The sequence below is a fragment of the Crinia signifera genome, chromosome 19 (assembly GCF_055691185.1).
Source record: "Crinia signifera chromosome 19, ASM5569118v1, whole genome shotgun sequence".
In the NCBI taxonomy this organism is placed as follows: Eukaryota; Metazoa; Chordata; class Amphibia; order Anura; family Myobatrachidae; genus Crinia; species Crinia signifera.
Genome location: NC_139226.1, coordinates 5,031,707 through 5,045,072, shown reverse-complemented (window position 1 = coordinate 5,045,072; position 13,366 = coordinate 5,031,707). Strand labels below are relative to the sequence as shown.

Sequence of the window (13,366 nt, the reverse complement as noted above, 5' to 3'; positions counted from 1 at the left end):
CGCAAATCGCGGGATGGGGGGTCGCGGGGGGTCCCGCGAATTGCGGGAGGGGGGTCGCGGGGGTCCTGGCAGAGGGTAGGGATGTGCAGGAGTAATGGTGGATGGTGGCTGTGGAGTAATGGTGGATGGTGGGCGTGTACTGTAGCCCTGGCTGGGCGGGGGGAGGTGATGTCAAGGGGGTGGAACGTCAGACACATGAAAGTGAAACTGTTCTTCACAGGAACGTTCTCCACAGGGGTTGAGTGACAGATCTGGCTAAATATATAAGAGATATACAGACATACCGGTATACAGTAATATACATACATATATAGTAATATACAGTAATATACAGACCTATATAGTAATATACAGACCTATATAGTAATATACAGTAGTATACAGACATATATAGTAATATACACACATACCGTATTATACAGACATATATATAGTAATATACAGACATATATAGACATATATAGTAATATACAGACATACCGGTATACAGTAATATACAGACATATATAGTAATATGCAGACATATATAGTAATATACAGTAATATACAGACCTATATAGTAATATACAGACATATATAGTAATATACAGTAATATACAGACCTATATAGTAATATACAGTAATATACAGACATATATAGTAATATACAGACATACCGGTATACAGTAATATACAGACATATATAGTAATATACAGTAATATACAGACATACTGGTATACAGTAATATACAGACATATATAGTAATATACAGACATATATAGTAATATACAGTAATATAGTGTAATATACAGTAATATACAGACATAAATAGTAATATACAGACATATATAGTAATATACAGTAATATACAGACATATATTGTAATATACAGACATATATAGTAATATACAGTAATATACAGACATATATAGTAATATACACACATATATAGTAATATACAGTAGTATACAGACATATATAGTAATATACACACATATATAGTAATATACACACATATATAGTAATATACAGTAATATACACACATATATAGTAATATACAGTAATATACACACACATATATAGTAATATACAGACCTACCGGTATACAGTAATATACAGACATATATAGTAATATACAGTAATATACAGACCTATATAGTAATATACAGTAATATACAGACATATATAGTAATATATACACACATACCGGTATACAGTCATAGGCGAATCTAGGGGGTGGTCCGGGGGTGCACAGGACCACCCATTAGCCCATTTTGTAGCTGAGGGATGGAGCTTTCCAACGAGCCCAGCCCTGTGTCTCTAGCCCCCTGGGAACCGGAGATACGACCAGGCAAATTTGGAACATTTTCCCTATAGGCAGGGCAGCCGAGAGGAATGCCGGGCCCCGGTAAAATTTTGGGGGCGTGGCCTAAGTGTGTGTGCTGTGGGAACCTCCCACACTTAGGCCACGCCCCTGAAATGTTTAGAATAGGGTGAAAGAAAACTCTAAAAACTGTAATCTCAGAAGCAGCACACACCTACAGCATGTGCTGTGCTGGCAGCAGGCTCAGCATGACCTCTCACGCTGTCAGTGAGACACTCATGCTGAGCCTGCTGTCAGCACAGCACATGCTGTAGAAGTGTGTGCTACTGTTGCTACCCGGGAGGGATGGAGGGGGAAGGGAGGGGTCAGACCAGGGCCCCTGCGGGGCCCCTTCAGCAATCGTGGGCCCGGGTAATTAGTACCTGCTCCCCCCCTCTCTCGGCTCCCCTGCCTATAGGATAACATGGGACCCGCTAATTCCGACCCCCACCCAGTTCAACGGCTGCCAGTTCCCCCTTCGGCATCACTGAAGCTCGAGGTTGATCTCAGTCGAACCCAAATTGCTGGGCCTTCAATCTGATACCAGGCTGGATTAATATGGGTTAATTGGTTCCAGGGGTATTGAGGTTAAACCGTTTGTTTTCTTTCATTTCTTAAATGTAATTTCATGACTGTTTATGTTCTTTGAGGGCAGATTTCTCTGTAACCAAACAGCCCAGTTTCATGGGACCAAAATCATTCGAAGCCAACTCAAAAGTTCTTCAATATGATACTGGTCTCATGTAAATGGGTCAGTTGGTTCTGAAGATATAGCTGGTTGGTTAAAGGGGGGTAGGGAGAGGGAAGTGGTTGTCTCTCCCCCTCACACCAGAAAATGCACTAGGCTGGTGTATAAGGTGTCAGCCTGGGAATGTCCCTGCATGAACCTGGGACCATATTCCCGGGTAAATCCCTGAATTTTCTGTTGTGAAAGGGGTATTATTTCAAACAGCCGTGAACTGCAGTGCTCTGAATACAGCCGGGCAGCCCCCTGCTCTCTGCCCAGCTGTCAATGACTGTCACCCCTGCAGCTTCCACTCCAATTCTTCTTCCCGCTTTCACCTCAGCCCCCCCCCCCCATCTTTTAATCATGTGGTGCAGGCGCCTGGCGTGCTCCCCCGACATCACGCACAACAACAGCGCGCACAATATTTCAAATGTCCACTCGGATAGAGGGGACACCAGGAGGGGAGTGTGAGTGTGCTCTGCGCTGCGCTCTGCTCCTCTCCCCATAGAAGCAGCTGCACCGCTCTCCATCTCTCCCTGCAGCAGCAGCGAAGGCTCATATAAAAATTTACAGTAAGTGGCACTTTTGGGGGCATTGCTTAAGGGACGCTACAAGTAGCGGTATGTGGGGGCATTATGCATAATGTGTGGCTTAATGTGTAAGGGGCATTATGTTGTGCAGCATCATGTGTAAGCAGCATTATGTGTGCAGCATCATGTGTAATGGGTACTATGGTGTGCGGCATCATGTGTAATGGGTACTATGGTGCGCGGCATCATGTGTAATGGGTACTATGGTGTGCGGCATCATGTGTAATGGGTACTATGGTGCCATCAAGCAAGAACCCCCTAGCAATGAGCACATAGGTAATTAGCACTTATGTGGCAAATATGTAATGGGCATAACGGTTTGTTATATAGTATGTAACGGGCATCATGATGTGTGGCACAATGTGTAATGGGCATTATGGTGTGTGGCCTTATGTGTAAGTGGCATTACGGTGTGTGGCTTTATGTGTAATGGGTATTACAGAGTTTGCTAAAATGTGTTATGGGCATTACTGTGTATGGTCTAAAGTGTAACACCACACCCCTTTTTGTGATGCCACGCCTCCTTCACATGATGCCACGCCCCTTTTTTCAGCGCGGCTGCGCCGCGCTAAGGTCCCCCTGCGTACATATATAGTAATATACAGTAATATACAGACATATATAGTAATATACACACATACCGGTATACAGTAATATACAGTCCTATATAGTAATATACAGACATATATAGTAATATACAGTAATATACAGACATATATAGTAATATACACACATACCGGTATACAGTAATATACAGTCCTATATAGTAATATACAGACATATATAGTAATATACAGTAATATACAGACATATATAGTAATATACACACATATATAGTAATATACACACATATATAGTAATATACAGTAATATACAAACCTATATAGTAATATACAGACATACCGGTATACAGTAATATACACACATATATAGTAATATACAGACATACCGGTATACAGTAATATACACACATATATAGTAATATACAGACATACCGGTATACAGTAATATACACACATATATAGTAATATACAGACATACCGGTATACAGTAATATACACACATATATAGTAATATACACACATATATAGTAATATACACACATATATAGTAATATACAGTAATATACAAACCTATATAGTAATATACAGACATACCAGTATACAGTAATATACACACATATATAGTAATATACAGACATACCGGTATACAGTAATATACACACATATATAGTAATATACAGACATATATAGTAATATACAGACATATATAGTAATATACAGACATATATAGTAATATACAGACCTATATAGTAATATACAGTAATATACAGACATATATAGTAATATACAGACATATATAGTAATATACAGACCTATATAGTAATATACAGACATATATAGTAACATACAGACACATAAATAGTAATATACAGACATATATAGTAATATACACACATACCGGTATACAGTAATATACAGACATATATAGTAATATACACACATACCGGTATACAGTAATATGGCGCCATGACGGCTGCAGATGCCTACCGGTCACTTACCCCACATCCGGTCTTCTGAAACGTGAGCTTTATATTAACCAGACCAGGGAAGTCTGCGTCCGGGAACTCCAGGCCCTCCACGTAGAATGTCACCTCGTCCCTGTTCTGGCGCTGGACCTTGTACAGTAACTTCCCCATCCCCAGCACATGGGAGTAGATGTTCTCTAAATCAGGGGAGCAAAGGTGTCAGCATCTGGAACCTGTGACTCATCCTATTGGGATATTTATCGGTTATTCAGTGACCGCTGCCATATTCTAGAGAGATTTACAACTGGGAACAAACTGTAATATTACTACTGTGATTGTGGGTGGGACACACTTCCTCATCATCACCCTTACACCCTCACAGTGACACACTGACACCCTTATACCCTCACAGTGACACACTGACACCCTCACAGTGACACCCACACTGACACCCTTACACCCTCACAGTGACACACTGACACCCTCACAGTGACACCCGCACTGACACCCTTACACCCTCACAGTGACACACTGACACCCTTACACCCTCACAGTGACACCCTTACACCCTCACAGTGACACACTGACACCCTCACAGAGACACCCACACTGACACCCTTACACCCTCACAGTGACACACTGACACCCTTACACCCTCACAGTGACACACTGACACCCTCACAGTGACACCCGCACTGACACCCTTACACCCTCACAGTGACACACTGACACCCTTACACCCTCACAGTGACACCCTTACACCCTCACAGTGACACACTGACACCCTCACAGTGACACCCACACTGACACCCTTACACCCTCACAGTGACACACTGACACCCGCACTGACACCCTTACACCCTCACAGTGACACCCTTACTCCCTCACAGTGACACACTGACACCCTTACACCCTCACAGTGACACCCTTACACCCTCACAGTGACACCCTTACTCCCTCACAGAGACACCCACACTAACACCCTTACACCCTCACAGTGCCACACTGACACCCTCACAGTGACAACCACACTGACACCCTCACAGTGACACCCTTACTCCCTCACAGAGACACCCACACTAACACCCTTACACCCTCACAGTGCCACACTGACACCCTCACAGAGACACCCTTACTCCCTCACAGTGCCACACTGACACCCTCACAGAGACACCCTTACTCCCTCACAGTGACACACTGACACCCTCATAGTGACACCCACACTGGCATCCTTACACCCTCACAGTGACACACTGACACCCGCACTGACACCCTTACACCCTCACAGTGACACCCTTACTCCCTCACAGTGACACACTGACACCCTCACAGTGACACCCACACTGACACCCTTACACTCTCACAGTGACACACTGACACCCGCACTGACACCCTTACACCCCCACAGTGACACACTGACACCCTTACACCCTCACAGTGACACCCTTACTCCCTCAGTGACACACTGACACCCTTACACCCTCACAGTGACACCCACACTGACACCCTTACACTCTCACAGTGACACACTGACACCCTTACACCCTCACAGTGACACCCTTACTCCCTCACAGAGACACCCACACTAACACCCTTACACCCTCACAGTGCCACACTGACACCCGCACTGACACCCTCACAGTGCCACCCTTACACCCTCACAGTGACACCCTTACTCCCTCACAGAGACACCCACACTAACACCCTTACACCCTCACAGTGCCACACTGACACCCTCACAGTGACAGCCGCACTGACACCCTCACAGTGACACCCTTACTCCCTCACAGAGACACCCACTCTAACACCCTTACATCCTCACAGTGCCACACTGACACCCTCACAGAGACACCCTTACTCCCTCACAGTGACACACTGACACCCTCACAGTGACACCCACACTGGCACCCTTACACCCTCACAGTGACACACTGACACCCGCACTGACACCCTTACACCCTCACAGTGACACACTGACACCCTCACAGTGACACCCACACTGACACCCTCACAGTGACACACTGACACCCGCACTGACACCCTTACACCCTCACAGTGACACCCTTACACCCTCACAGTGACACACTGACACCCTCACAGTGACACCCACACTGACACCATTACACCCTCACAGTGACACACTGACACCCGCACTGACACCCTTACACCCTCACAGTGACACCCTTACACCCTCACAGTGACACACTGACACCCTTACACGCTCACAGTGACACACTGACACCCTCACAGTGACACCCACACTGACACCCTTACACCCTCACAGTGACACACTGACACCCGCACTGACACCCTTACACCCTCACAGTGGCACCCTTACTCCCTCACAGAGACACCCACACTGACACCCTTACACCCTCACAGTGCCACACTGACACCCGCACTGACACCCTCACAGTGCCACCCTTACACGATCACAGTGACACCCTTACTCCCTCACAGAGACACCCACACTAACACCCTTACACCCTCACAGTGCCACACTGACACCGTCACAGTGACAACCACACTGACACCCTCACAGTGACACCCTTACTCCCTCACAGAGACACCCACACTAACACCCTTACATCCTCACAGTGCCACACTGACACCCTCACAGTGACACCCTTACTACCTCACAGAGACACCCACACTGACACCCTTACACCCTCACACTGATACCCTCACAGTGACACCCTGACACCCTCACACTGACACCCTCACAGTGACACCCTTACTTCCTCACAGAGACACCCACACTGACACCCTTACATCCTCACACTGACACCCTCACAGTGACACCCTTACTCCCTCACAGAGACACCCACCCTAACACCCTTACACCCTCACAGTGCCACACTGACACCCTCACAGTGACAACCACACTGACACCCTCACAGTGACACCCTTACTCCCTCACAGAGACACCCACACTAACACCCTTACATCCTCACAGTGCCACACTGACACCCTCACAGTGACACCCTTACTCCCTCACAGAGACACCCTTACTCCCTCACAGAGACACCCACACTGACACCCTTACACCCTCACACTGATACCCTCACAGTGACACCCTGACACCCTCACACTGACACCCTCACAGTGACACCCTTACTCCCTCACAGAAACACCCACACTGATACCCTTACATCCTCACACTGACACCCTCACAGTGACACCCTTACTCCCTCACAGAGACACCCACACTGACACCCTTACACCCTCACACTGACACCCTCACAGTGACACCTGCACTGACACCCTCACTGACACCCTTACACCCTCACACTGACACCCTCACAGTGACACCCTTACACCCTCACACTGACACCCTCTCAGTGACACCCACACTGATACCCTTACACCCTCTCAGTGACACCCGCACTGACACTCTTACACCTTCACAGTGACACCCGCACTGACACCTTTACACCCTCTCAGTGACACCCACACTGACACTCTTACACTCTCAGTGACACCCGCACTGACACCCGTACACCCGCACTGACACTCTTACACCCGCACTGACACTCTTACACCCGTACACCCTCACAGTGACACCCACACTGACACTCTTACACCCTCACAGTGACACCCGTACTGACAGTCTTACACCCTCACAGTGACACCAGCACTGACATTCTTACATCCTCTCAGTGACACCCGCACTGACACCCTTACACCCGCACTGACACCCGTACACCCTCGCGCTGTCAGTCACCCGCCCTTCTGCAGAGACACTTACTGCACTTTTGGTAGACTCTCAGCTTGTTGGAGTCAGGGGCGGATATGGACAGAATCACTTTGTAGTCATCGAACACCTCATCGGGCCCCTCCGCTGTCAGCACCATTGGGGACATGTCCTTCAGATCTGCCGGAGGAAGGTTCCATGATCACTGATCACTACCCACAGACTTCCAACCCAATGACCTGGAAGTGCCAGTCACCGATTTAGGGAAAATTCCCTTGTGCAGGGTGACACTAAACAGCAGACTCTCACAGCCGTCATTCGTGATGGGAAACTTATTAGATAAATATACTGTATCTTTCACTTCCAGATCACTCTGTGTATAGCTATCAATGTACTTGGAACTAGTGATGTCACAGAGGTACGGATGCCTCACACCTCATATGTCTACTACGCACTAATAGGCTGCATCATGATAAACAATAGGTGACCCTCCAAAAATTGCCGCCCCCACTGTGCAGAGTGGACAGGTGCACTTTAATGTTGTATATTCCTGTTTTATTTAAAATACTAGTAAGCTCGCTCGAAGCAAAAGCTTCGAAAGCCAGTCTGCTGCCTTCTGTGTTTGTGCATGTGTGAGAAAGAGATGTAGTTTCAGTCTCTGCCAGTAGATGGCAGTGTTTCTGCTATAAAACCTGGACTGGGATGATGAAAACAAGGTTGGTACCAGCAGCGTTAGGGATCTCGACGGTTTGGTTGTCAGGAAGACCGGAGCTGTTTCGATCTCGATCACAATTCACCAGCAGAACCGCTCCCTTCCCACCGGGCCCCCAAGTCCAGGAGTCCTGTGATAGGTAAACATGAGCGTACCAGGGATTGGGGCAGATGGATTAAATGCAAGGATGACAAAAATGTCCAGCCAGTCAGCTCCTAACTGCCATGATACAGGATGCTTTTGAAAAATGACAGGAGCTGATTGGACGATGATCACTCTTTATCACCCTCCCGTCTGTCTCTTTATAAGGCTTAATACATCTGCCCCACTCTGCATTATAATGAGCACCCCGTACCTTATCCTTTACCCCACGGGTAACGGCTCCGATGCGATTCACATCCACATCCAGGGAGACACCTGGAACACAGCAATGGGTCAGAGGGCACCAGTATCTCAGGGTGGTAATCACATTGCCTGACGTATGGCTACTCACCCATACACGTCAGGTACAGCACGGCAGTGCCCAAGACATCCCTCCGCTGAGGTCCGTAATACCAAACCTTAATCTGGGGGAATACGGCAAAAATACCTGGTCACACATACTGTATAGTCCATGGTGTGTTCAATATAACCTAGGGTTCAATTAGGATCGGGACCCCCAATGGTACATAGTGATATATCCTGCAGAGTATCGCTCTGTCCCATCTGCCTCCTGCTGCAGAGTATTACATTACTGGCCTCTCTAGTGACCTGCAGAACATCGCTCTGTCCCACCTACCCCCTGACAGGATCATAGTGATATATCCTGCAGATTATTACATTACTGACCTCACTAGTGATCTGCAGAACATCGCTCTGTCCCATCTACCCCCAACAGGTACATAGTGATATATCCTGCAGACTATTACATTACTGACCTCCCTAGTGACCTGCAGAACATCGCTCTGTCCCATCTACCCCCTGACAGCTTCATAGTGATATATCCTGCAGAGTATTACATCACTGACCTCTAGTGACCTGCAGAACATCTCTCTGTCCCATCTACCCCCTGACAGCTACATAGTGATATATCCTGCAGAGTATTACATTACTGACCTCCCTAGTGATCTGCAGAACATCGCTCTCTCCCATCTCCCCTCTGACAGGTACATAGTGATATATCCTGCAGATTATCGCTCTGTCCCATCTGCCTCCTGACCAGTACATAGTGATATATGCTGCAGAGTATTACATTACTGACCTCACTAGTGATCTGCAGAACATCGCTCTGTCCCATCTACCCCCTGACAGGTACATAGTGATATATCCTGCAAATTATTACATTACTGACCTCACTAGTGACCTGCAGAACATCACTCTGTCCCATCTACCCCCTGACAGGTACATAGTGATATATCCTGCAGAGTATTACATCACTGACCTCACTAGTGATCTGCAGAACATCACTCTGTCCCATCTACCCCCTGACAGCTACATAGTGATATACCTGCAGAGTGTTACATCACTGACCTCTAGTGACCTGCAGAACATCGCTCTGTCCCATCTACCCCCTGACAGCTTCATAGTGATATATCCTGCAGAGTATTACATCACTGACCTCTAGTGATCTGCAGAACATCGTTCTATCCCATCTTCCCTCTGACAGGTACATAGTGATATATCCTGCAGATTATTCCATTACTGACCTCTCTAGTGATCTGCAGAACATCGCTCTATCCCATCTACCCCCTGACAGGTACATACATAGTGATATATCCTGCAGATTATTCCATTACTGACCTCTCTAGTGATCTGCAGAACATTGCTCTGTCCCATCTACCCAGATACATAGTACTATATATTGCACATTATTACTGACCCCCATAGAGGCCTGCAGAACATCAGTATTATCTAACACTACAGTATTATTGCCACATTGTATTGATAAGACCCTGTATGCGTAATGCTGACGTAGAACCGCTGTGTCCATTCCTCTGCAGCACAGTAGACATGGGACGTATTACACAACACAACGCATCACCTTGCTGTCGTTCAGTTCCTTGCTGGGCTGTTGGGGGGTGATCAAGACTTTGACATTTTTCCTTAGAGGCCATTTTTCCTCATTTTGGGGTTTGGTCAGAGTTTTGGGGTTGTAGACAATGGTGACATCCAGTGACCTCGATCCACGGACATCGAAGGACTCGGCCCCTTTTGGAACATACCTGATGACGGGTAAAATAATATTGTGTTACAGAGACTGAATGAGAAATATAGGGCCCTATTCTGGTTAGGTCGGTGAAACGTACGTACGGTCAGTCACGCCGTACGTTTCCCGTACGCGGACGGTGAGCGAAAGTCCGCCCACAGAATAGCCGCACACGGACGGTCACAAACACCGACAATGGGGAGTGGCGTAAACTTGAGCATACGCCACCGTGTACGGACAGATCTCCCTCTTAGCCACCGATACCTGGCGTACAACAGAGCGTACGCCAAAGTGCACGGACGGATCTCATCCGTTTTCCCACTGACACCATCCGTATATCTGAGCGTACGCCACAGTGCAAGTAGAAATTGAGTCCAAAAACATCATTGTTGCTCTCAGACGTGGTTTATGTGTCTTTTTCCATATAAAAAACTGGTATGTTTGTGTTACAGTGAAAAAGTGGACACCTGTCGACTTCTGTGAATTGAGTGTCCTGCTTTTTAAAGTATACAAAAACACTTACTGAATGGGTGTAGATGGTTATAAACTTGACCAGTGGCGTAAGTTTGTCCCAGTTGCCCAGAGGCAAGATGAATATTTTTGCCACACACACACACACACACACACACACACACACACACACACACACACACACACACACACACACACACACACACACACACACACACACACACACACACACACACACACACACACACACACACACACACACCACGTTATTCAAAATATATATAGTCTGTTATAAAATATATATATATATATATATATATATATATATTATATACTGTATGTATATACAGAAAGAGAGGGAGAACACATATATATTTCAAAACTCAGCCACAGAAGCAATTTTGATGGCTTTCAATTAATGGATTTAAGCTGGCAGTGGTGGAGAGGTGCCCCCTTGAGAGCAGGAGCCCGGCGGCAGATGACTCCATTGCCTCCCAGAGTTCTGCCTCTGACCTTGACATATATAAGCAGGTCTTAGAATGAATCTTACCTAAAATGAAACCAACCTTTACATGTAGAGAAGTCTAGAAAGATAAGGTTCCAATGTGTTTGAGGGCTGTGTGTGTCTTGCAGGTAGTGAAATCATGGTTTTCACTTAATAGGCTGCAGCATTGCTTATTACATTCAGGTGTATGTGTGTGACTAGTAATCAGCGTTAATTAGCAGACCCAGGCGTCCGCTCTCATGCGGTATCTCTAGGGGTGGTCTGGAGCCATCTTTTGTGTCCGCCTGTTTTTGGGCCAAAATGAACAGTGCGTTCGCCAATCGAGCGGTTGTGGCACCATGCATTTTTGGTGCACACCCCCGTGTACGCCCATGTTTACGCCCAGTTTTCCTCATTATTCCAGCCGCTCCCATAAAAACGCCCATATGCCGCCCACAATGACCGTGCTCTTGCGGACAGGTTTTTTCGCACTGAGAGACCCGTCCGTGATCGGTGTGAGGTCGCCGCACATGCACATAGCGAAAGCTATGCATGCGCAGTTGAAAAAAAAACCCGAACCGACCGCGTACGGTCCCACCGTACCAAGCTGAATAACCCCCATAGTGTATATGGGCAGTGATTGGATCCCACTCGGGGTAACCTGCGTCCACATAAACCGAGTGCTAGCTCCTATGCCTAGAATCTACAGCATGATAAGACAACCTGAGCCTTGTCAGCTACAGTGGAACTACAAGTGCTAGCATGGCACCAGCTGTCTGCTCATTACAATATGGGGGAAATTTACGTATTCATATTTTCGTATTCGTCTTGATGGGACGTCTTGATTTGTATTTACAAATACGAATGATTACACCATCGATAGAATACGACAGCAATCACCATTCAAAAGAATGGTGATTCCTGATTTGCTAAGTGGCGATATCGAAAATACGGCTGTAAATTGGCATAAAACGGCCGCGAATGGCCGGCCAAATATACTTTATTTTCCTGTCATATTTGGCTTTAGCCTGCACGGATTAGTCGGATCCGTGCAGGCTTCGGTGTTAAAAAAAATGGGAAAATTAAAAATAAATTAAAAAAAACAGCATGGGGTCCCCCCCACAGCTGTAACCAGCACCAGACTGAAAGAGCCGGGGCTGGTAATAAAAAAATCAGGAAACCCGGCAAATAGGGGTTCCCCGATTTTTTAAAACCAGCCCCAGGCTCCAGGTCCGGGGCATGTTCCCAAAATATGGGGGACAAAATGAATAGGGGTCCCCCGTATTTTAAGAACCAGCCCCAGGCCAAACCAGCCAGCAGGGTAATGCCACAGCCGGGGGGACACTTATTATATAAGGTCCCGGGGCCAAAACATTAACCCCCTGACCGGTCAGCCTGGCCAGGGCCCCTGGGGGAGTGGGGACCCCCCAATAAAGGGGTCCCCCCCCCTCCAGGACTTACCTGACCAGGCTGAAGCCTGGTGCTGTCCCCGGTGGCCCTGGAGCGGTGGATCTTTGTGTAAAAAAATATTTAACTATTCTTTAATACTGTGGAACTATGAGTCCCAGCAAGCTGGGACTTGGATAACCACAAGTCCCAGCATGCGGGGCTTTAAAGGGCCCGCTGGCATT

General features: G+C 46.9%; 1 protein-coding gene across 2 annotated transcripts in view; it reads right to left on the bottom strand.

Annotated features, from left to right (window-relative positions):
- Nucleotides 1-10,672, bottom strand: part of LOC146041989 (protein-arginine deiminase type-3-like) — a 34,413-nt gene extending 23,741 nt beyond the window's left edge. The window contains exons 1-6 of one of the 2 annotated variants that reach the window (XM_083161875.1): nt 10,616-10,672; nt 9,089-9,161; nt 8,951-9,012; nt 8,608-8,725; nt 7,938-8,063; nt 4,223-4,386 (exon numbers count right to left, since the gene is read on the bottom strand). In XM_083161875.1, coding sequence (XP_083018001.1) covers nt 4,223-4,386; nt 7,938-8,063; nt 8,608-8,725; nt 8,951-9,012; nt 9,089-9,092 — 474 coding nt within the window. In that variant the 5' untranslated portion in view covers nt 9,093-9,161; nt 10,616-10,672. Of the gene's footprint in view, nt 1-4,222; nt 4,387-7,937; nt 8,064-8,607; nt 8,726-8,950; nt 9,013-9,088; nt 9,162-10,615 lie in introns of those variants that run through there. The other variant, XM_083161876.1, reaches the window with a different exon arrangement.
- Between the last annotated feature and the right edge of the window lie 2,694 nt (nt 10,673-13,366).